Source organism: Myripristis murdjan, chromosome 10 (assembly GCF_902150065.1).
Source record: "Myripristis murdjan chromosome 10, fMyrMur1.1, whole genome shotgun sequence".
In the NCBI taxonomy this organism is placed as follows: Eukaryota; Metazoa; Chordata; class Actinopteri; order Holocentriformes; family Holocentridae; genus Myripristis; species Myripristis murdjan.
Genome location: NC_043989.1, coordinates 24,760,437 through 24,786,635, shown reverse-complemented (window position 1 = coordinate 24,786,635; position 26,199 = coordinate 24,760,437). Strand labels below are relative to the sequence as shown.

Sequence of the window (26,199 nt, the reverse complement as noted above, 5' to 3'; positions counted from 1 at the left end):
AAAAAACCAAAAAAAAAAAAAAACAGCCGGCTCACTATTTTATTGCTGCAGTAATCTCTGACCAGATGTCAGTGGCTTCCTTTCCCTCCTCTTTTTCATGCTTTGCCTGTGTTTAATTACTTTCACAGTCTCTGTTTACTATTTGGCACCCCATTATGGCAGGAAGCTTAGGTCCTACTGTAACATGAATTAATAACTTAGTCTACTTTATTAATACTAGACTGTATCCCCAAATTTTAGGTTTAGTATCTCCATTACATGAGTTAATACATCTAAAGAAAGATGATTTGCAGTTATGTACTGTACACAGAGGCTTTTCAGGGCTACCATCATATTCTGGTAGCAGGGTTGACATTATTTATAGTTACAAGTCCTGGCCAAAAAGCAGGCTTCCCTAAGTCTGGTTTGGGTGTGTGGACATTCATTCTAACCTGATAAGAGCGTTTCTGGCCAGTATTAACAAATTATATATATATGTATATATATATATATTATATTATATATATATATATATTAATATACATATATATATATAATATATATATTATATACATATAGATATATATATATATATATATACATACATATATATATATATATATATATATATATATATATATTTCTCCATTGGTGAAACAAACGATTCCTTCCACACTGAAAGTCCCCGAACTAGAAAGATACCAGAGATCTTGCTTCATGTAGCCAGTTTACCAGCCACCAAAGCAACTCGGTGTTCATGTCAAAATGGATTTATAATCATTAAATACAAATTGGTTCATCCAAACAAACTGAGATATTGACAGAACATTGCTTCAGATCTTTCGAGGAGGGCAGTATACACATCCAAACTTCTTGCCAGGTGCAGGGTACAAAAATAGGAAAATGAAAAAACCTCATGCTTTATATCTCGACTGCAGGCCAAAAGATCATGAGGCAGTCGAAGCCGATGAAGACCTTCACAGTCAGAAGTAGCATGATATAAAGGACGATAGCATATTCCAGAGTGCAGGTGTTCTTTCTTATGTTGAGTCAGATATTTCTAATTCTGTTGACTTATTCCCATGCTTGCTGTGCGAGGACCTCAAGAAAAAAAAAAATAAAGGTGCTCTCAGAGTGTTCTCCAGGATGTGGAAGTGCTTGTCCAGCACATTTTGTTTACCTCTTTAGCAAGAGCAATAGTTTCCTCTTATTGTTTGCGAAGCTCTGACAAAATCCCATATTCCTCGTTTGCTTGCCATCTCTTATAGAAAATGATTCTTCATCCCAGTTTCTGGTACAAAGAACTAGCCACCTTTGGCCACCATAGTGTCCTTTGATAAGTAAACTACCCAGTAGACCATATTAAATGCCCCAAAGGACACTGGGAACAAGATTCGTGCGTACTTGTCAATTTTACTGGTTCCTCCCATGCCAGCAGTGGTGGCTGGGAGCACGGCGACTGCTTTAGCTCCAATTTGTTCCCCATCATCTGGATGCGCTCCAGCTTGGGCCCTAAGAGATGCTGCAGAGAAGAGGAGCTCATATTCTGCTTGGATGGCGTCTCCGCCGTCATGTCCGACAGGGAAGCTGCGGCCTGTGGCGTGTTTCTGACCAGCTGGCTGGAGGAAGAGGCGACGCTGAGTTGGCTGTCAGATTTGGGGCTGCAGCGGGACAGGGTGGAGGAACTGCCATTTACTCCGCTGGCTGAAGGTCGAGCTTGTCTCATTGCCACGCCGGTGCTGTTGGCGCTGGACAGGACTCTCTGGCTGCTGCGTAGCTCTTGGTGGGTCATGTAGTTCATCCGCTTCCTCAGGTTGCCATTGGTATCTGCATTCAGCTGTCACAGGGGAAATAATGACAAAATATTTGTTAGAGTTTGGCTGGTATTGGTTTGGTAGTGTACTGGGCTGATATTAGCTTATTAAAAAATGGCACTGAGAAGTCACTGACAGCAGCAGTCAGCATAAACTCCATTCAGATGTGTTTCAATGGACAGTTTTAGGGCTCTATTTTAACAACCTAAGCGCGCAGTCTGAAGGTGAAGCAGGCGTCCCCTGTGTGTGGAACAAGTCGAGTGGACACGCACCGGCGCCCGTCTATGTAGGAGTGCATTACTATGATAATGACCTTAAAATAACAGTGACAATAACACCAACACGCCTGTGGGCGCTTAGATGGACACAAGTGACTTTGCTGTTTACACAACGTGGGCGCTGGACAGGAAAATGACAACTGTGCTGATTGGAAACTAGCAAAGACACTTGCGTTTTGCGCTGGGTGTAAGATAGGACCCTTAGTATGACATGATGGTCTAAATACTATTTGAAAGGATTTTAGCACACTGTTGAGAGTACAACATTGAATTGAGACTATTTAGACACTCTTGGCAGCTTTAATCCTGAAATATTGGTATTGGCCTTCAAAAACACATATTGGTCCAGCCTTAATATAGTATATGCTTATAGCTTATATGCTTACATGCCTTTTGACAGATATGCACATCCAGGTTAAGTGCTGGTCACAGTAAAGAAGTAAAACCCATTCTGAACACTATACAACTTATGCTATTTTTTTGTTTGTGTGTTTGTTTTTTTTCAAAGAGTGGGTCTTTTGTTAGAGACATGTTAGCAAAAACAATGTAAGAATTAATATGATTTGTCAGTAATTAACTGCTTGTAATGTACAAAACCCACCTAATGTGACTAATTCCTCATTCCTTCTGTCTGCTTGAAGTTTGTGGGCGTTTATAAGCAAGATAGATTAAGAGGCGACCAAGGGGAGCAAACGGTGCTTTTCATTTCTCAAAAGCAAGTGGGGTGACCATAAACCTTGTCATTGATTGATTACAGTCCTCTTGACACAGATGCCTTCATCTGGAAGCGTAGCCTGCTGCGTGCAATACAGATGTCACTTACCGAGGATTTCACTCATTTCACACAAGCTTAAGACAGAAAGTAGGTAGCGCTGCATCGGGTGGTATTGCAGTATAGCGTCAAAGGAGCTTATCCTTTGAAAGCTGATGTTTTCAGGCAGGGAGAGTGTGATGCTGGTACCACAGCCTTTACAGTAATAATCCACCCCCCCACCCCTGACTAAAGAGTTCAGTGTTATAGTGTCCCGCATGCAGTAGAGGAGGTTCATGGAGATCGGAGTTTGCTTGGTGGAGGCAAAAGGTCAAGCTACTGGAACCACGGACCCTCCCTGATGCTCCTGTCAGCCCCTCTGCTAGCTCCAACAGGCTCCGCTCTCGAGGAACAGAGTATTAATTTTTCCCTCTGGCACCACAGCCTTTCTGAAACCTATACAGATGTGCACGGGCTTCGTTGCCTGGCAACCCTCTAATCCACTGAAGTGCTGTTGTCACTAAACTGCATTCAGGCACGATACTCCACACTGGGATTTGGACTGAAGGGCAACTTAAAGTAGTCAGGGTTAAAACTGACATATGCATTGCTCGGTCTCACTAACTTCACTGATCAATACCAGTTGGAGAAATGCCTGTCCAAGCAGCACCAAGAACTGACTTGTAGTTTTATTATTTTTTGTGCATTTCATCAACATATGTCTTGAATGTCTGGGGGAAAAAAAAAAAATATTTTATCTCTTGAAAAACAACATTTAGTTTAAGAAACAATGCACCCACGTTAAAATGGGTTTTGACACTTGTACACCCCTCATGCCCTGCCCTTATGTAAAACAGGTTTCAAAGAGACATGTCTACATGCTTAGCGGTTTTTAAGACTGCAACAGAGAAGAATAGTGGTTCAGCCTGTAACCCAGTCGCAGTGCATGGAAAAAAAGCTTTGCAGTCATTACATGCCACATTCCTGAATACTGATCCAATCCTTATGTCAGTTTTCGTGATGTGTTCATGGAATACTTGTGTCCACTTATGACACAGCTGTAGTGGATTTTAGCCCCACCGATAATCCTTTGCTCTGTCAGTCGTTCCTGTCAAATGCTGCCGGTCGCTGTCATACTGCTGTAAGTGAACAATAAAAGAGCGTAAACAATAATGCTGGAGTTTTACTTTCATCAGATGTTTCCAGATCGTAATTGGAACACCAATTACTGCTAATTAAGATGATATTATGTTATTTATGTGATCCTTGCTTGACGCTGAGATGGCTCTGGGTGGGTGTGGGTGACATGCAGAGTGCTGGGAGGGTGAGTGGGGAATACTGGTTTTGGGTGAAGGGTGTGTTGGTTATGTTGTATTGCATTGTAGGTGATGGATGGTCTTGTGCTTTTGTTTCTATTTCTCATTTCTCATAATTCCACTATCAGATTAGCCTCCACAACTTCCATAACCTTTGTCATGATGATGGACACATTTTGAGAGGAACTGGTCTTTGGTGGCAGGTGATGTCACCACCCAGAGAGAGCAAACAGGTAGTGACATCACCTGCACCAAAGACCAGCAAACAGCAAGATCAGGAAGCATTGGATGCTCAATAATGTACGCACAAGGTCAACATGCCAGTGTCAGATTCAGTGGGAAGGGAAACCTGTGTTGTGACAGTAGAAGCAAGTTATAAGATTTTTTAGAAACATGGGCCCTGCTGTTTAGTGTTTAACACGTGTGTGGTGGTCACTGAGTGTCGGTATGCTGGCCCAGAGGCAGGAGGGCTTCGGCCGGCCAGTGGCACACACTTGCGGTACATAAACCTAATTAACAGCATGCTTTCTCTTGTAGGGACCGAGCACAGCAATGGCATCAGCTGACAAATCCAACTGTGGTACAAGAAAGAACCTAAGCACTTGTTGTGTTTTGTATTGTCTCTGGCCGTTGGAGCCATGGTGTACCATGGTGGTTTGGATTGCTCAACAAACTGCTTGAATGCCAAACTTGCCTCGGTCCCGTCTTCATCTTCATCTGTGAATCTTTCTGGTGTGTTAAAATGTTACGTGAGCATAAAAGGTTCAAGCACCTAAACTCTTTGTAAATTGCTTGAGGGTATAATAAAATAGTAATGGCAGGTTAAACAAGGTTTTCAAAGATGCTGTAACATCCTGTATCATCATGCAGTGAGGCCCCGGTTGTGCAGAATTCTGCTTTCAGGTTTTTGACAAGGCCAGAACTCGCATCCTGGGATCAGATTGCTCCTGTTTTAGCTGCAAATCAGATCTTTTAGGTCTTCTGAGTGGGCGCACAGCTAAAGATCCTCAGGCAAAGCACTCTTGGCAATTCAGAAGTGTAGGCTAAAGACCAAGTACAAAAAGCACATAATAAGTGCCATGCTGTGTAAGTGCTTCCCAAAGTAAAGTGCCATCAGATTATTCGCCACAGCCACTTCAATGAAAAAAAAAAAAACAAAATCACCTGCAGCACTTCCTCTGTGTCCTTGACCTTGACAGGCGTGGTTTGCGGCACAGGGGGACATTTGGCTGGCTTCTTTTTGGCCCGCTCGATCTGTGCGTTGGTGAAGTAGTTAACAGCAGCAAACTCGATGAGGGCAGAGAAGACGAAGGCGAAGCAGACGGCGATGAACCAGTCCATAGCGGTGGCATATGAGACCTTGGGGAGGGAGTGGCGAGCGCTGATACTGAGAGTCGTCATGGTCAGGACGGTGGTGATGCCTTCAGAGGAAATATCAATTAACAATCAACACCACACAAGTCTATTTTTCAATAAAACTGACACAAGGTATTTAAGCGGTATGGGTCACTTCAGATCCAGTTTAATCGGTTCAAGAAGCAAAATTCAGCTACAAATGCTGTATATCAGTAATACATAAATACAAATTAAAGGTAAAAGACGTCCTACATTACAGTGACAAATAATGATGTTCAATAGTCTACATACACGGCTCTCTCAGTGTATTTCATTATCTGAATCCATTTGGATAATGGTCCATTTGCCAAAACAAAATGAGAGAGCACACGAAAAGGAGCACATTGTTTTCCTCAAATTTATGTTAACTGCATCATTTACTGAAGTAATAAGAGTATTTCCCAGGTAATGGGAGTATGAAGTCAAGTTTTAACAACACTTTATGGAGGCAGAGAGCTGCTCTTGAAGATAAATGGGCAAACAGGCCTTTTTCACAGCAGCCGCTTTGACATGAAACAGCAGAGTAAACACAGGTGTTTCTGAAGACATTAATTATGATTCTGTTCCATTGAAGCAGCAGCCGGGCTCTCTGAAGACACACACACACCAAATGGAACAGAGCCCTAGTTGATATCATTGATAACACCTGTGTTTACCTGCTATTTGTGTCAAAGTGGCTGCTGTGAAAAAGGTTTATCTACTGGTTGACTTCAGCCAAAGAACCACTCTTTTCAGAGCACAAGTGAACTAACAGGAAAACTTGAATGGCAGGGAGGGTTTTGAGGACAAAATATGGTGAAATATATGAGTATCAATGAGGCAACTTATTTTTTAATTCATTCATGAGAAGGAAAAGAAGAAGGAAAAATTATGCCTTTTGTTTCCGACTTCACCCTTAAAAATTCTCCATCCAGGAGAGTGCTGCCTCATCTGTTTGACTAAAACTCCAGTCTGCATCAAAAAACACAGTAGCTTATATGTTATTACCCAAATCCTACTGGAGTTTTTTATTGTGTATAATGCCCCACTCCAGTAACATTAGAGAGTCCAGATGCAACGCTCAGCAGAGTGGCCAAACAATGCTCCAAGACTCAGCGCACCGAGGCACACACTCGGTTTTTCACTCCTCACTACATTATCACGGCATATACCATAAAAATAATCCTATAAAAAGAGTCACCAGCCTGGTGCACACGTGAGGTCAGGCTCGGCTGCTGCAATGACACAGTATAAGCCTGTAGCTCCTCACTCGTCCTTGAATTATTAACCGGTAGAAATAATGTGATTGGCAAAAAAAAATAAAAAAAACCTTACATTGGAGATGTAGAACAATCTGTGCCGCAGAGTCCTTGCCCAACATAAATTCATCCCCTGTGCCCAGACGTGACTGCCATATAATTACCTGTCAATCAAAGGCAGCAGGATGACATTGACAGGTGAACTGCGGCTTGAGGCCTCACACTGAGAATATTAACCTCTAACATAAAGCCGTTTCATCAGGTTAATTGTTCAGATCAGGCACGGTCCGTGGATGCATGAGATATGATTTTTCTAATTTAAATCGATTGGAATCCACATGATCGTTTACAGAAGGAGGAAGGCGTGCTCTTCCCTGCATTCATGGTGATGTCTGTGATGGGGCCTGCAGACGTGTGTTTGTCTCAACCAAACTGGGTGCTTGTACAAGATACAAGAGTTCCTAAGCAAAAACTGATTGAAGTTTGCACATGCACATGTTGTTTAATTTAATGCCAGAAAAGCAGCCTATAGAAGCATTAGCTGAAAAATCCTGAGTTGGTGAAGTGTTGATGTCAATATGTTGTATGAAATAAACTGGTAAGGCCATATTAGTTAATTAGGCTACTGCAATGTTTCAGTTTTATGTGTAAGTATTTTTTTATTTTACTTTATTTAAATATGTTTTGACTCAAGTATTGTGCATATGTTTGCAGTTTGCAAATGTGCAAATATTAAATTCTAATTTTGTTGTCTCAACATAAACATTGCATCAGAATCTGGTCAGTTGAAATTGTTTTGTTGAATGACTCATGTTGATTCATGTTTTACTATGTTCATGCACTTATTTTATTTTATCTTTTTTTTTTTTTAATTATTTATTTTTTCAGGTAAAATGTAAAAATGTAAAAGTTCCTCATAGCATGGGAAAAATTATATGTGACAATGTCTTATTTTATTTTTAAGCAATCCAATCAGTTTTGCTCGGAGCACATTTTTAAAAATCCAATCAATCAATCAATCAATTTTAAATGACATAGCACCTTTGATTCAATTGCAGTTCAAAGTGCTTTCTAGAAAGACACACACTTGATTGACAGTCAAGATGATCCATCTAACAAGACTAGTGTAATGAAACAGAGCAGGCAACAAAATAACAGCGTTAAAAGTAAGTGACAGAAAATTTAAAACCACACAAATAAAAATTTTCAGCAGTCTCAGATCAAATTTCAGCACAGTAACAATTCATACTTGAGTATTTTTGGCACTCTAGCCACCGCTGGAAATAGCAGAAATAGGAAAAGAAAAAAAAAAACTGTGAATCAAGCCAAAGCAGGGCAGTTGTCCCTACACACACACACACGCACACACACAGCCACACGCGACAGCAGCCCTGCTTTACAAGCACTTTACACTCCAAACCAACTCCTACATGTTCCAACAGGAGCCTTTTACTCCATCCCCACTTTGTCAAGCCACTAGGGGGAACCCTGCAGATGCTCTGGTGTGTGTGACACACACACCCCCCACACACACCTCCTGTTGATCCTCCTGACAAAACGGCTCTTCTCACAACAGGACTGACAACCAGGCAGGAAGTTAAGACAGCATGTGGCTGGCACAGAAGAAGGAGAGGCATCCAGACCCACCCACCAACACGCACGCACACACTCTCTCTCTCTCTCTCTCTCTCTCCCTCCCTCTCTAACGCCTATCCATCACAGCCACACATACACACACATTCCCATGCAGGGAAAAACAGCACAGAGCTTCAGAGGCTCGCCTGATAGAGCAATAATTACGCTTCTGTGACGCCCTTGTCATATGTTGGACAATTTTGGTGTGTTGTGTGTGTCCGTGTGTGTGTGGTAATAGTGGTGGTGGGGAGGGGATTTTGGAACAGGCAGTGCATCTGGGCATCTGTCACACATTGTGGCCCCTGCACGAGAGCTACTCTTTCCTATATTCCCTAATGGTTTTAATGCTGAGGCACGCGGTCAAGGTCAGGCTGTTTTCCTACAGTTCCAATACACACCTCTTATGCGTTATAATGAGACCATAACCAGAAAACTAGACCTTCTTACTGGTTTCAGCAGCAACAAAAGTACAACAGTGGGTTGTTTCTTAAATGGGTGTTGGCTATGCCTTCACAACTACAGCAGCAGTGTAACATGTTATATAGTAATGGAGTGAACACTGCAGCCAGCCACCAATTTGCCTGCTTTTACAGTCAAGGTCACAGTGGGAACAAATCTGTGACTTCATTTGTCCTCCTGCTACAGTAACTTTAAGATGAATTGTGCTCTAAAAACTGTTCACTGAGCAGAAACTAATTTAAACACCCAACAATAAGACCCACAACATGAAATAAACAATACTTAAGGCAATACCTCACTGGTAGAACAAATTAATTTTTTACCACACCATTCCTCATTGCAGCATCAGAATGGTCAACCTGTGTATTACTGTTTTGTTTTGTTGTTTTTTCCAACTCTAGCTACATATGATAAGCTAACATTACTTCTGAAATGATGCCAGAGAACACATGCGCATGGAATGTAATTAGCTGGGTGACACTGGTCGCGTTTGTTCATTTATCAGAAGTACTTTCAAAATGGAAAGCAGACATCGCTGCTGAGACTCAGGGCAGTTGCTGTTTATCAGCACACATGGGGGAATGTGCCTCTAATATGGCTCTAAAATAAACAATAAAAGTGTAGCGAGGCTGGTCTAGTCTCAGCACTTCTTTAACAGCTTAAGTGCATGGCTGCTGCGTGCGCCTCTATCAGCAGCCACATACCCAGTTTATTTTAAGACTGTGGCACCAAAAACATTTTAACAGAGAGCCAAGACAGAACTGTACCACAAGTGAGTCACAGGCCAAAACCTTAAGCTGCTAATTGATTATTTATAATGTGAAAACCAGACGGACCATTTTAGGTCTTAGGTCACCTAATACTCTGTGTAAATAGCCACTCACATGAAAATCATACAAATACTCCTGCAAACTGCATAGAGGCGGCTCTAATAACATCACCAATGTAATAACATGTCACTGTAAATGCACTGAACATGTAATAAAGCATTTTATATCATGTAACAAATAGCTGGATAATGTCAATAACCATACATTACCTGGTGATTATTACTTCATAATGTGTTAACATATCATAACAGATGATGTCATAATAGTACTGACTGATGTGCAACTATAGAAAACCAAATAGAATGTAATAATGCAAGGTATTATGTCATTAGTGTTATTGTTACATCACCAGCTGAAAATTTACTCTGCCTTTGAAATAATAATCAGAAGTTAACGTAATGTAAAAGTGATGCATTTTGTGACATTAACAGGTTGTTTTATATTTTCAGCCAATACTTTCAGGACATTTTTATTGCATTTTAACATTATCCAGAAAATCCTTCTTTCTTTCTTTCTTTCTTTCTTTCTTTCTTTCTTTCTTTCTTTCTTTCTTTAAGAGTCTCATTAGGGATGTGATCTTTGCTCTGGGCTGCTCTGCTCTGATGATGCATCTGACTGATTGTGTATAAACGCTATCAGCTGTCCATCTTGCCTTTTAAAGCAGTTTGTAAAACATTAAGAAAGCGCTCGGGCTGAATTTGCATTTCATGCTATAATCTCCAGATAAAAGAACAGAACAGCGGCTCTTTCTGTTTGCCACAATTACAACATAGCATCACTTGGCTGTGAGGAGCGGAGACACTACAACACTGATTGCTCTGTCAGCGTGCAGCCATCAAAGGAATAAATGGAAAAGGAGAAACGCTCTCCAGAATGAAGGATTTGTGAGTTATACATACCTAAAACTGTTCGCGCCGGCACTGATTCTTTATTTATCCAGAAGGACACTTGGGAGAGGATTACTGTCATTATGCAGGGATATATGTCTGAATCATGAAGTAAGCCCATTTTACGTTTCAAGTGGAAGTACACTGTCATCACCACATATTCACCTGGAGGATCAACAAAAATGGATTAGTTTGATGGACAAAGATATGGTTTGAAAGATTGAGATTGACAGCAGTACAATTGATTTTACTTTTTCTCATTTCCTTTAAAGAGTAAAGTTGTTTTCTTGACTATAGACAACAAAACTTTGACATTTTTACATCACTGGACCACCTTATAAGCATATTACTCTAAAACAAAAGAATAAACTCTAACATGAGGCGCATGTTCCTTATTGCACCCAGTCAATCCTGCCCTTTCACTTGATGTCACAGCTCAGCCATTTTGCTAGCAAGCATTTAGTATAATTGAGTTGAGGACACAAAATGGCGCAAAGGACAAGCAGGCCTCGGTCCTACCTGTGATGGATTTTAATCGTTTCAGTGGAGACAGTCTGGCCAATCAGATCGTACGAACAAGACTGGAGGACTCTGGGGGAACCTCCACTGAATGCTGAGGGCCTTTGGTCCACGTGTAGATCATCTCCGTTTTAGGTAGGCATCTGTGGACAAAACCACAGTGATCTGACTCATTTGGCTATAAATATGCACACTGCTCACATACTGTGCTTACACATAGGTTTTCACAAGGGGGGCTTTACAAAAGAGGAAATAAACCAAGTAATATAAGCTCTTTTTAAAACAGAGGCATGTGATATTGTTTCTATCAATCAATCTATCTTTAAGAGTTTTGAAGGCCAATCCTGACACCAGATAATTTACACTGAGTCTTCTGACAGCTGATATTTTGTAACAATATTCATTATCTTTAATTGTTCCCATTTTCATCCCAAAAATTTGAAATACACCTGGTTGTCCCTAAAAAAAATGTTGTCATCAGCACTGGATATCTTATGAAACTAAATGTAGACCATTTAAACCCTTATGGGACAGAAAATCTAGCCATCACAACTAGACAATTTCCGTCATATAAAGCTTGTTGACCCGCTTCACCTTTTAATGGTGGGGAATCTGCTACTCATACATTATGCCTGCAAATTAAGTATTTATTTGCACAATTAAATAAGCACTGCAAAGAACATAAACCGTCATCGCAGGATTTCGCAGGACTGTTTTTATGTAGCTGTGGTCAGAGAGTTACTTCCATCAAATTTAAACTGACTGCCTGATGTATGATATTTAAAGGGGCACTCCATAAAATTGCTGGAGGTTGATTGAAGTGAAGTCTACATTGTGGCCCAACATCACTAGGTTACCTGCTTATTCCAAAATGACCCTCACTTCAATCTTCCATCTGCATCTTTGCATGGTGCACCTTTAATAAAAGCCAATATTGGCAGATCAACATTCCCTCTCCCGCTCCAGTTGACTCTAAGGTTCATTATATATAGTTGAGATGAACTTGACCGAACACAGGTTGAGTTGAGAATTCATACACCTCCCTGCTCACTGTTACATTTTTGTTGACGCATAAAACCTTGCCTCTGTTGAAAATGCAGACATTCAAATGATTTCTCCATCATGAGTCCATGTGACTCAGGGATATTTTCTGATAAATCATGAAAATCCATATTATTATTGAACAGCGCCGCTGGAAAAGGGGGTTACAGTGACTCTGTACCAGTAAGAAGGGCTGCTATGGTGGAGGCACAAATAGACGCGGGTTGTTTCTGCCTGCCACTCCCTATGGGACTCCACATCGGCAGGATACTAACTGAGCTGGGAAAATGAAATGACTCTGGTGTGTCATGGAGTGGAATGCAATGCCTGTGCACACAAGTCCAGATGGAGAAACAGAAAGAGAGAGCAAGACACGGAGAGAGAGGGAGAGATAGAGAGAGACAGAGAGAGAGAGTGATGGAGAGAAAATGAGAAGCAAAGCAGACGGACAAAAAATAAGCACACCCGTTCGCACAAACACACACACACACACACACACACACTATGCCAGCTATGGAAAATAGCAGCATAGGTCTGAGCTATCCCGAGGCAGAGGAAGGGATTCTGACCTTTCCTTTGCTTCAGGCCACATCAGATCCACGGCTGCCTCCTCCTGACTGGAGGCCAGGAGCAAAGTGGGATGGGAAAAGGAGGAGGATAGGAGAGACGGGAGGGGGGTTGGGGGGTGGGGGGGCAACCATAAGAGAATGACGATGATAACTGTGAAATGTGAATTCGTCCTCCGCAATGTCACCATGGTGGGTAATTGGCGGAGTGTAAGGCAAGCCGCCGTCCGCCTTCTCTGCCTTTCTTTCCCCCTGCAGATGTAATCTTCAAATCGCTGCTCTGTCCCGATAAGACGGAGCCGCTCCATTTGAGAGGCTCCTTCATTTGAGATAAGTCATTTTCTGCTGACCAGTGCGGCTCGCTTATAAACACCGATGCTGAGTTCGAGTTTTATTGTTCGGTCTTCAATGGGGAACAAAATGCTTCATTGTTTAGCATTAGCATTCTGACGCTTTTTTGCCTCGCGGAGCGCTCAGCTCGACGATGCGTTTCAGCGCGGAATCCATTTCAGTCCGGGAAGAGAGTGGCCATGTGACTGAGGTTTTGAGGTTTTTTTTTTTTTTTTCCATTTTTCAGACTGAGCTAGGACAATCTCTACTCTCTTACTACCTCTTAAAGCTGCTACATCAATATATCATTCTCAATTAATTGTGATACCTGGTGTAATTATAATAATGACCATGGTAGAGATGTTTTCATGCAAAAAATCTCCAATTTAACAAGCCATACAAGTTGTTTTTTCAAACAAGTTTTAAAAAATGCCAGCGGGATGAGATGTCGATTTTTTTTGTTTCTCAGCTGAAATCCTGCGGTTAGAAATAGCGGAAAGGGAATAAAGTTTCTCGCAAGTAAAATGAATTTTGTTTTGTGCCGTAAAGCAAATCAGCAGATTTCCTGTGAAATGACTTGGAGACAGCAATATAAATGCAAAGCAGCAGCCGGTAGAGACTGCAAGTCTACCAGCGATGGTCTCATTTGTTTATTACACTGATGAGTCAAACATGCTGTAGTAATGATTCACTGATGTTAAAACGCTACCTGCAGCAACTTTAAAAAGCTGAATGAATGAACAAAGTTGCTGCAAATGCATGAATTTTCTGCATCTATGCATGGAATTTTCTGCATCTGTGTCCGATACAAAAACATGCATATTCTCAACTCATGCTGTGCATTTCTGCAGAGGGTCAAGCTGAGCCAGGCTGAGGTGCTCATGGAACAGTTGAGCTTTGCTGTTTTGCACAGAAACACCTTTTTTTCAGAGTTGGGACCTCTTGTAGACACAATACCAGACGCCAGTCCCAGCTGGAATAAACTCAACTGGGGAGGGAACCAGCAACATCTGGTTATTGATTGTCTCTTCTTCATCTCTTAATGAATAGATTCAGGGTTTTTTGTGTGTTCCATTTAATGTTAAGGCAGTAAAACTACACTTTCACCCTGATCCATCCATTCAGCTCCACAAATACCAAGAAAAAAACACATCAGTCATCTTTCAGTGTAAGGATAATTTGCATGGCAAAGGAATACTCCCAGGTAAACCCCAGTTTGGTATGCTGGCTTGCTGTTGAGGAAATTACTATAGCATCACGCCATTATCATAACAAGACGGGACTGGTGCTTTATTGGCTGAAATTTTGTTCACAATTATTTAAGATGCTCTGTTTTTCAGGATGTAGAAGTAATGGGATTTTGACATAAAAGGAAATAAACAAAAATTAAATTAAATTAAATTAAAAACAACAGAAATTTCTTTGGTATTATGTTTTGGCATGGAAAATTAGCTGACAAGTTGAAAAACTTTTTCATTTTATTGGTGACTTTAATCTCTTGCCTGCACTTTAGAGGCCTTGAGCTCAGATCCAAAACACACTAAAAGGAGACCGTGGTTTGATTTGAGTCACTTTCTGGCATTAGTTGGATCAGAAAAAAAATAAACAAACAAATAAATAAATAATCAATCAATAACTCACTAAATATTGATTAATTAATTAATTAAATTTGCAGTATGTGGGTCTCCTTAACCTCATTAGATTCTCTCTCTCTCTCTCTCTCTCTCTCTCTCTCCTCTCTCCTCTCTCTCTCTCTCTTGTCTAAAATTTTCACAAAAACTAATGAAAGAATAAAAACTAGGCATGAAAAAACAATTTCATTAACTAAAATAAAAACATTACAATTACAAACAATTGAGGCTAAAAAAAAGAAAAGAAAGAGAACTAAAACTGTTTATAAACCCAGTTAAAATAAACTAAAATTATAAAGAAAAAGGCTTTAGCGTTCATCTTTGTCAGTTTACGTATTTTTTGTCACTGGAAGGAAATAAAATATGTGGAACATTTCTCAAGTGGAAATCACACAAACCTAAAGGTCAATTTGAAAAGCTCGCACAAGGAGGCTAAACCAGCTTAACATGACAAGGTAGGGGAGAACGCCCAGTGCCTCTCCGCTGAAACAGAAACTAACCATGGTTCATTCTTTTCCACCCGGCACACTACCTGGATCTCCCCTCAGAAGCGACATTAGACACATTTTGCACTCAAGGCTGCATCTTGTGTGAACTATTTACCCATGTGCCCATATCTGTGTTTACTGTTGTTGCTGTTGCTGTCCAGCTGAATTTTTCTGGTTTTTATTATACAATACTTTAACTAAGCAAACTAAAACTAACCTTTAAAAAAAAAAAAAAAAACTAAACTAAACTAACACACACACACACACACACACACACACACATACACACACACACACACTTACAGCTTCCAAACTTGAGAGGGCACGCATGTCCATCCATGGGGAAGTCCACAAGCTTCATGGGACATTCAGCGCTAATAGTCAACCTGTTGCAGCACAGAGAAGAGTTGCTTCAAAAGGTGTGCTTCACAAAGTACACACACACACACACACACACACACACACACACACACACACACATACACACACACACACACACACATTCATCAAGAGTTTTTGCACACTGATAAAGGCAGGGAATACAGTTTATAGATCATCAAGGAAACCAAAGTTAATATCTACAGATAATCAGGACCTAACTGGTTAATATCAGGGTCTTTGGTTTGAGGGACAGATCAGTGGACTATTATTTTTGAAACAATTATTTAAAGTCACCAGCCACCTAAAAAGCTAAGGCACTGTTCAGTAGTTTCCAGTGAGACAGAGAGCCCAAACATTACCAAACCCTCGACGAAATATACACACAGCCTTTCAGTAAATAAGTCTTGTGTTTGCCCGGGTAAGATTTTTAAGATTATTTTTCAGTTAACAGCTTTTTACTTTTCTTATACAACTAGATACACTAGCCTTTCTAATTTCAGTATCCAGGTCAGACCATCCTGTATAGCAAATAAATACTGACAGTTTGATCAAAAACCTTATTAAAGAGCCTGTTGTATCACAGACTGAAACAGAAACAGGCTTGACAACAGGACTGAGGTCCTCTCATTTGCTGCCTGTTTTGGTTGTATCCCACTCATGCATGCCATGACCATTTGCTTGTTTGAGTCCTTTCAAGTCATTGCTACATAAATGTGGAGACATTCATGTAAATACTATCATCAAAAAGTTTAAGAATCTTCAAGAAATTTGCTGGATGGACATACATGAGCACAAACTCTGAAATGCAGTTGAGTTCTTGCACCACAAACTGTATTCACCTTTTTTGCTTGCAGCAATTAGACCAAATTATAAAAATTAATTTAAAAGTTACTTGCTGATGTTTAAAAATGCAACTAGTGAAAGAACCCCGCCTTACAAGGGTCTCTACTCTTTGATTGCAGTCGTGTTGAATCTGATATGTTCTGTGATGGGATGGAGATAAAGGGGAGTAAATCTGGTGGATTAGGTAGGTGTATAGCACCTCATGGTGTAGAGGATGGTGCCATTCTTCATGATGCGAAACAGCTTGTTGGGAGCTGTCATGTTGTGGGCCACCGACTTCTTGCCATTCCTGAAGAAAGTGTCCGGTGTCCACACCTTCGTCACCATCAGGTTGTTGAGCCTCAGAATCTCGATCGGGCCTTCATACATCAACCTGCGGTCCACCCAGGTCTGTCGGAAGAACACGTCCATCGTGTACTCCTAAGATGGAAGAATAGACGAAAACAGGAAATAAACAGGTTGATGACATTGCTTCATGTGCACTCATCCTTATGAAAGTCACAGAGACAGTGGTGCAATCACTAGAACAAAGATACATAAACTGAAGGTGCATGAGGTACAAATATACATCACCAAATGACGTTGATCTGAGTGTCATTTACAGCAGCGGTTCTCAACCTTTTTTGTATCAAGGACCCAAAGGATCAAAGGACCCACAAACTGGCCACATCAGGCCAAAGACCTGTACTTGATAAGATGTAGTCTCAGGGATCCCCATCTGATAAGACTGAATTATAACTGTCTGCACTGGACATTGGCAGATTAGCAATGAAGAGTGTGACACCTGTGAAATGCATAGTCATTCTTACACATTCTCTCATTGGGCTAACTTCTCTCTTCTTGTGAAAAAATAGTGAAATTAATTTTTCTGGGGACACCTTGGAACCTCTTCAAGGACACCTGGGGGGTCCTCTGATCCCAGGTTGAGAACCACTGATTTACAGTGAGGATTACTGTACATTCATTGTTTGGGTACCTACCATTTCAACGTCTGAGACAGGCCCAAAACTTGTCACATAAATGTCTGTTTTGACCTCAGTTACAGGACCTGTTGACACAGTGAAACAAAGTGTTTTGTGTCATGACCGCAGCTGGTATGACTCCCTATTAAACTCCAGGCTTCACACTAAATGTTTCACAGTGTGTAAACTCTCATCAGGCCTCACGCCCATCAGCATCAAACCCAATGGCTGAGACATACAATAAATAGTTCATCTCATGCAGGGCTGTGGTGCATTTACATAATGGAATGGAAAAATAGCTTAAGAGGTTTAAAACATAATCCTGTTTGAGCATTTTTGAATGGAGGTGAACTATAAGGTTTATGTATCCAAAGGCATTGTTTTTAAGTGCAAGGATAAGCAAAGCCTGAGCCTGGTTATCTGGGCATTCCATGCTGCAGCGCACAGCAAATCAATTAGGCTTCTCTTTTAGGATAATGGTCCTTTAAAATGGCCGATACTTAGCATGTCGTGGTTTCAAACACGCGAAAGCGAAATCTGTACTTTTACTACTTAAACTGCGCATTAAGCGTTTGTCCCACGACACACACACGATTATATAACTGCATTCGCTTATATGGCCGGCTTATAGCTGGCCCTTTTCACAGGGCAAAACTACTAGACTTCCAGGATAAAGTCAGGATAAAATCACATATGGGGAAACCTTTGCCAGTGAAGCAACATGTTTCACTTGATGAAGTCATGCACTAAGCTGGCATATGATGTAACCCTGAATAAGAAGAGGAAGAAAAAAAAAAGATAATATTCCTGTGGAGAGGTTTGGCGCTCAATAGTGAGTTTACAGTAATCTCATCGTACTTTGTTAGATGTTTTGCCCCCCTATACAATTCAGACTGCCAGTGTTGGTGAGATATTTGGACAGTGCCTTTTATGAGAAAAAAATATATCATAAGGTTATTATGGCCCTTTTCTTGCTAGATATCTGACAAAGGCACACTAAAAACTGTGTCTACATACCCCCGAAACCAGGTCGCAGCCTGTTGTCATAGCCGTCCAGAAGTCGGTCCAAAATGCGTGTGAAATTCTCCGGATAGATCCTTTCATCCTTTCTTGTCTGCCCAGAGATTTTCTTTACACTGAACCCCAAAAAGAAAGAGAGAAAACAAAGAAAAAAGCAAAGCAGGACATGTTTAACAAGCCTGGGCGAGACAGAAGAACCTCAGTGTAAAAGCAAACCTCTTAAATGCCATTTTGCTTATGGGCTACCGGGCGAGGGGGAGCTTTCAGCACCACGGACAGAGACACTTGAGCCCGCTCTCCCGCTGTATCACTACACCGCCGCCGGCTCCGTGTCACCCAGCAGTGAACACTCACCAAGTCGCCAAGCAGAAAAAGTAGAAGAGAGTCCAAATGAAAGTGGGGCACATCGCTGTCACCATCTCCTTCTTCTTGGCAGAAACCATCTTTCCATGCCATACTTCAAGCCTCTTCACATCTCACCGCGCCAGATGCCTTGTCCCGGGGAGGGAGAGACGCCGCGACACAGAGGGCAGAGCAGCGGCAGGGAGCAAGTTGAGCATCTCCTCCCGCAGCGACGCGCCGCACACCTTCACCCCGGCCCCGGTCACTGCTCCTGCCGGGTCCGAGCTGCTGCTGCTGCTGCTGCCGCTGCTGGTGGTGGCATCACAGTCCGGTCAGAGAAATAAACATCCTCTCCTTACCTCACTGGTTGTCTCTGTGGGTCTCTCTCTCTCTCTCTCTCTCTCTCTCTCTCTCTCTCTCTCTCCCTCCCCTCTCTCTCTCTCCCTCTCCCTCACCTGCCGTGGTCAGGACACAGATTGGACGTGCGCTGCTTTGAAACGACTTTAACAGCAACCCCCCCCCCCCCCCCTTTTTTTTTTTTTTTTTTTTTTTTTTTTTACCATTTCAACAAGCATTACAAATGTAAAAGGAGGACGCAGCAACTAACTTGGCTCCACGTGAGCAAGGTGTGTGTGTGTGTGTGTGTGTGTGTGTGTGTGTGTCCCATCAACACCCATCTCAACATTTGGTGTTGTCCGACAGCATGACCTACCCTCATTTGAAAATCATGCTGTTATTTATAGGGAGCAAACCTGTTTTCCCTCCAGTTTGTGCTTTGAGGACTTTGCTACCCTGTGTCCAAGGTAGTGCAGAAGTGTAAAAAAAAAAAAAAAAAAAAAAAAAAAGAACAAGAAAAAAGCAGCGTGTCCTTTGACCTCCGCGTCAGTCAGCGCCCATCAGTGTAAAAGCGGTGTCCGTGTCACTCAAACTGCGCGATGACAGAGCAGCACATAGCCTACATGTTGAACTAGTTTCAGGAATGCGTTGGTGAACGCCTGTGTTAAGATTCAAATGGGTCAGTCTTGTCGCAATACGCAATCACACACACACACACACACACACACACACACACACACACACACACACACACACACTCACACACAGGTACTGTAGAGGAACTGGGACAAGCCACATGCTGCTTCACAGATTTCTCTGCACCTGGGACAAGCACAAGACCTTCAGTGTGTGTGTGTGTGTGTGTGTGTGTTCGTGTATTTGTGTGAGAGAGCTTGTGTGGCTCTGAAGGTGAAGTGCGGGTAAATCTCACAGGATAAACAAGATGTCTGGGTTCCACCACACTGGCCCTCCTGATTGGTTTTTGCGGTGTGTACAGCTGCACAGACACACATGCTTGGCCGAAAGAGAAGCCTCTGCTTGAATAGGGAAGGTGAATTGTGTACTTACACATTTTCAAGGGAAGCCCTTTGTAGATGCATGGCATGCAAAGTGAAACCATGTAGGCTAGTAGCAGCTCCCAATCCCCTGCACAGCCACCCACCCCAGTCCACCCACAATGCACCGGAGCAAGGCTTCTTTGTGGGGGGATGAGTAATATGCGTGCTCTTGTGGGGGCAGGCTTTGGTCCAAGTGCAGCTTCTTTTTTTTTTTTTTTTTTTTTTTTTTTGTCATTTGATTACAATTTTGCTCTTTTAACTGAAGCACTTTAGGCGTACTGTACAAAAAAGGTTGCAATAAAATTCATTCAACAGCAGTGGAATGTCTCGAAATGTCAGGACATGAAATAACTGTTTTAGGAAAAGTCATGTTAACCTTATTATGCCACCCTGACCTTTCCTAGTAAAGTCTGTCCTGTGTTTAAATTACATGATGTATGATTGTGTTAACATTTGTGGCCTGAGGACACATACCGTATGTGTGGCTCCTTCCGCACTAAAGAGGGAGGAAGATTCATTTTATAGGTTTCTAATTCAGTTTCTGTTATTGCACTCTCTTTTGTGGCTCTGGTGCACTTGTGTGTGTGTGTGTGTTTGTCTGTGATCGACTTTGTCCCGAGACTCCTTGAAACACGTTCTTTTGCTCTGTAAGCTATACACCCTGCAGCAGAAATAACTGCTATGATAACCTAGTTTTTTATCAGTGTGAGTGCACGTGTGTGGTGGTGCATGGCTGTGTCTGTGTTTGTGAGTGTGTGTGTTTGTGTAGTTAGGGGTTGAGGGGCACAGTGGCGGAGGGTCACTACGTTCCCCTCCTGTTGGCTCCATGCAGGGCCCCGCTGGGAGCCTTCAGACGGCCCCAGCCTGAGGCCACACACACCCTGAGCTGCAGTAGTAGATCTTGTTAGCTGGCAGGCCTCCTGCCCTTCGTCTGTGTCTGGAGAGAGACCTCATCTGAGCGACTGACTTTCAGACTGGCAGTCAAGTCAGCCCCTAATTTTGAGTCTTTTGGTTCACAAGTAAGATGATTTGCAGCCACGTCCCAGAGAGAAATCATTCATTCATTTTCTTTGCCAGCTTAGTAGTACAAAGGTCAAAGGCTTTGGGTGGTATTAGAGAAGGTCAATGAGCTGTCAATTAAAGGGAGTGAATATATTTATAGTGCTATTTCTTTGTATAATTTAGAATATCCATGCACCAACACTGGCACAGAGAGGGGGTGAGCAAAAATCAAGGGGGGACATTTTGAAAGCTGACGTATTTCAGGTCTAAATTCGAAACAGCACTCAGTTGGTTTAAGTGTTAATCCTTTTTCAAGGATGCTTTTCCAGCTCTGTCCCAGCACAGACTGGTAGGACAGCCTGAACAGGTCAGCAATCCATCACAGGTTCAACACAGATAGGCACACGCTCATATTCATACCTGCAGGTAAGTTTGAGTCCCCTTTTTCCCCTGACCTGCATGTCTTTGTGCTATGGGAGGAAACCAGAGCACTTGAAGGAAACATGCAAACATGAGGAGAAGATGTTGCCCGCAGAGAGGACTGAAGCTAGGAATCAAGCCCAGCTCCTTTTTGCTGGATCAGATAAGTACAAACGAAGCTCCAAAGGGCCCTTTGTTTTCCTTACTTACCAAGTTTAATAATGAAAACATCCCGTAGTAATCCTGTTTGTGCGTGTGCGCAACACATTTTCCATTAAAATACAAGAGACTGCCTTTTGATACAAATTACATAAATGAGTGAATCACTGGGTTCACAAAATGCCAAAAAAAAAAAAAAAAAAAAAAAAATCTGCTATTTGTTTCAAAGCCCTGAGCAAAGCTGCGGCATTTCTAGGCCATGTTATTAAGCAAAGAGAACCATAATGGCCAGGTAGGGAGAGGAAGCAGCTCTTTTGCACTGGGGGTTACGATTGATGAGGCTCGTTGTGGCAGTGTCGGCGCACAAAGCTAATGAGTCAGAACCACGAGTCAAGCTGTCGAGAAATTACACCGCCCAAAAAAGCCCAATGTGACATCTTCAGCTCTCAACAAAGGCAGAGAGCAAGAGAGAGAGAGACAGACTTAGTGAAAATGAGAGGACGTGTAAGAGACAGGAGCTCATGCCTTTTCTTTATTCCAGATGTAATTCGTCTCCTCAACATATGTTTTTGCTCTTAACCAGGTACAGATTATAATGTAAAATTGAGAGGCAATGTGGAGCTGGTGACTGAAATATTAGAGAGTGAATTGCTTGTTTGTGTCATTTTTATCAAAAGCGAAAACGCATTTTGTTATGTCTTGTGGTTTTATGGAGCAAATGCTGTACACAAACACAACGGGAAGCCAGTAAGCGCAGTGTGGGTGTACAATCATCAGAGACATGAAGGCAAGAAATACAAACAAATGGAACAAAACGGATCATTTTATAACCTATTATGTGGTGTGCTTACAAAATGACTTCCACCTGTCATCGCTCCTTTACATTGTCATAGTGTACACAGTGAAATATTCATTTTCTGAACACAATTTCCTATGAAGTAAAGGTTGGAGCTAATGTGCTGTTGTAAACCTGTAAACAAAAGGCTAACACTTTACTTTTAACACTTGTGAATGACACATTCATATACAGAATGTAGCTTCATAACACTCACACAGCACCGTCCAAAACACTGATTCACAGCTTATGCTAGCTTTGAGAGAGTGTTTGTAATTTTCTCATGGCGTTGCAGTGGCATGGTCTGTTAATTTATGAAATAAGAATAATGAAACTAAAAAACAGGCAAACTGATTTTTTTGTTTTATTTTGTTGTGTTGCTTTGCCCACTGCGGTTTGATTCAGCCAATGAGATAATTTCCCCACCAAGAGCAGCCTTGCCTCAGAGAAATGTTTGTATAGCTAAAACTCCAATCTGTTTGTTAATCCATTTGCCCCATGTTAAAGTTTGCCTTGCATTCATCAGGGGTGTGTTTGTTCACCGGGGCTCCTCTGCAGCTCCAGCCCTTACTCAAAAACTTGGAATATCTTCTGCAACTACACCAGTGCACAGGCAAAAAATAAGTAGGGGGACTGTATTTCACCTATTTCACCTGGAGAGCCTTATTTCCAGCCCCCATAGTGGCAAGCACCCTCTCTGCTGAAGTGTCCTTGAGCAAGACACTGAATCCCTACAAGCTCCAGAGCTGCTGGTGTGAAGCTGACCCTGTGCTCTGGTCTCTCTGCGGAGGCGGGTAAGAGAAAAGAGGATCTCCCCTCAGGGATTAGTGTAGTGTATGTGTGTACATATATATATATATATATATATATATATATATACACACACACACACACACATTGACACATTGACATAAACTCTTTCTTTCTGGTTGCCTCAGGGTTGCTATTTTCCAGTTCTTACTCACTAAGACTTCATGTCAACAAATAGGAAGGACGTGGCCACAGCAGAGGACATGGATCAGAAGTCGTGCCAGGAAGGCTGTAATCAGCATATGATGGACTGTGCGTACAAATGCACACTCTATTCACACGTCTTTTGTTGCACCTATTACAAATTTGTTAAATGCTCTCCACTTGCCAACAGGATTAGAAGAGCAAACTGGAGGCATCAGAGAGTCCTGCAAGAACGTGATATCTTCAGGAAAACACCTTAGTTTGTATACAAATGCAGTGTCAGTGGTATACTGGTGGAAAAACTGCCTAACCTCTTCTTCCCGCTCCCATCAGTGGTTTTGTCTTTGCTGTGCAGCCGAGCTTTAACTTATTCAAACCCACAGAGCTTTTTTCTAAATTCTAGTGGAGATTCCAAGGTTTCCAAAGACACCTTGGCATCTTGGGTTTGAATATTTAACTCAATATACGGTGTGACGTACCTTCAATGAGGTGTTGAAAATGGCAGATACAGAATATGTGTATGGAATTGTCATATACATATTATATTGTGGAAAAAGCCACTGTGATGCCACTTAAGGGAAAAATCTGACTTAAAGGGATCTAGCTACCTTGTGCCTAGTGTAACACTTTGTCCCATCTGCAGGACATAGCCTGTGCTGTCACTGCTGCTGCTGCCCACAGTCAGTGAAAATAAACTAGTTTTCTCCCCTCAGCAAAGGCAGTACTCTCCTGAAACATTTAGCCACTTGTGCATCTGAAGGATTGGGAGTCATTTTGTGCCATCCAGTGCCCTTGACCCCTCGCCCATTGCATGCACGTACTTCAGAAACCAGGAGAGCCCGGTGATGTGAAGATTGCAAATTTACCCACACTAGATAATGTTCCCACTCAGTCACTCTCATGAAGTGAAGCTCAAGCCCAGAGGTGGAGACTTTGAAAGAACTCTCCTGAAGTGAAAAGTGCGCTGGACCTGTCATTTCTGAGTTTGGCACTGTTCAATTCATTTTTAACAACTTGGGGCTCGTTTTTTCCAAGTTGCAAGTTGTCTTGAACACAGCATTAAAAGGTCTGTTTGGTATTTTTAAACCCAGGCTGCATTAAAATGTTGACTCCCATTATTAACAACAAGCTGTAATGTGCCATCCACACAGCCTAACAGGGCACTTGTTTAGCAAGAAACACTGAAATAACAGTACAGTCAAATACATGAGCTTGGACTTGGACACTACAAGAAATAGCTCCAAACTATGCTCTCTAACTGGTTTTGCTCTGTGATACATTGCCTTTTAAACATCTGCTAAGTCATGCTGGCTGTTCTCTGCACCGCTCTGTGGAGGGTTATGAATGTTTGGAGTGTACAGTCATGATAAGTAGCTGTCAAAAACTTGATTTTCCCATTTTCAAAAAGGGTATTTACAACATTTTTTGAACCCTGTTACGAAACCCTGTTACCAAACTTATCCTTTATTGGCTAAGATATAATTATGTATGAAGACACAGTTGTAGGCAGGTTGTAGGTCATGGCTACGCTCCCTGTACTTGTGGTCTTGTTGTTGCATGTATAAAAGGTTATAGTTATGTTATATAAAATATTATATGTTATCATAAAATATATTATACATATATAATATTTCTGACATGAGTATAGTCCTGTACTGCCTGCCTTAACAGGGATTTTTCTCAGATGTTAGAGTGTAACTGTGGGTCTCTTATATTCCACAGAACATCCATGATGGGATGCATCAAGACAACATTTATCAATATGTGCTGAAATGTTCTTTGTATTGGTAAAATGTGCCATTGAGGTGCTTTCTGTCACCTATTTGTGCTACAGGTTTACTTTTATGACCCGATCTTTTGCAACTTTCAAAGCAACAGAAAACATTTAGTCAAGAAATGGACAAGGACATCTGCAAAATGAAAAAAAGGTCACAGTAGAGGAATGGGAAACAATCCAAATCAGGAGGTTTTGTGTCTTGTGTGCCAAAGGGCAACCGGATATTGAGATCAGTATCTGCTGTCAGGAAGGTATTTTATCTAAAATCATATGGATGGATTCCGCTGGATCTAAGTTGACAGATAGCTATTTATTCCAGGCAATTTGTCATTTTGCAGTTTGCTTAAAGCAAGTAATCTGTGGTGTATGGAATAGGCAAAAGTCAGCCTGTGGTGCGAGGGAATGAGTGACGTTCCTTCCTTATCTAGACATGTGTCAGTAATATCAAAATCCTCACTCCATTTCGGCTAAAGGGCTTCTCGCTGCTGTTCCTCAGGCCTGAGAAAAAAAGCAAATTTGCAAGGCAATACCACAATATGCCACATCTGAAAATATTTTGCCCAAAGGATCCTCAGGCCTCAGAGAAATTTTGTGTGATTTATTAAAGAATAGAAAACCTGACTCCAGCAGTGTGTAGCAGCGTGGAGATAGAGGCTTAAGTTCTCAAAAGCTCAAACTTTTCAGATGGACTTAAACGACTCATAAGTAGCCATAAGTCAGATATGCTTCTTAAAATGACAGCTTATCCTCCCTTTTCCCACTGTAGCCATTTATCTGAAAATAGATATTGTTTAGTTAATCTTTGCTCCAAAAAAAAAAAAAAAAGAAAGAAACATGTAAACATACAGTATTCAGCCCACAGAGGAGCACAGCTGTCGTAGGCAGTAGGCATTTATTTCTTAAACACAGGCGGAAATGAGGCGTTCACACATTTAGAGCATTTCTGCTGATGA

General features: G+C 41.7%; 1 protein-coding gene across 1 annotated transcript; it reads right to left on the bottom strand.

The window, feature by feature from the left end:
* Nucleotides 1-773: 773 nt before the first annotated feature.
* Nucleotides 774-18,806, bottom strand: gabra4 (gamma-aminobutyric acid type A receptor subunit alpha4). The gene is given in 12 exon segments (XM_030062029.1): nt 774-1,420; nt 1,423-1,816; nt 5,303-5,559; nt 10,595-10,747; nt 11,102-11,114; nt 11,116-11,156; nt 11,159-11,266; nt 15,461-15,543; nt 16,581-16,801; nt 17,362-17,429; nt 18,361-18,479; nt 18,718-18,806. Coding segments are annotated over 12 exon segments (1,683 nt in total). The 3' UTR covers nt 774-1,283.
* Nucleotides 18,807-26,199: the final 7,393 nt, after the last annotated feature.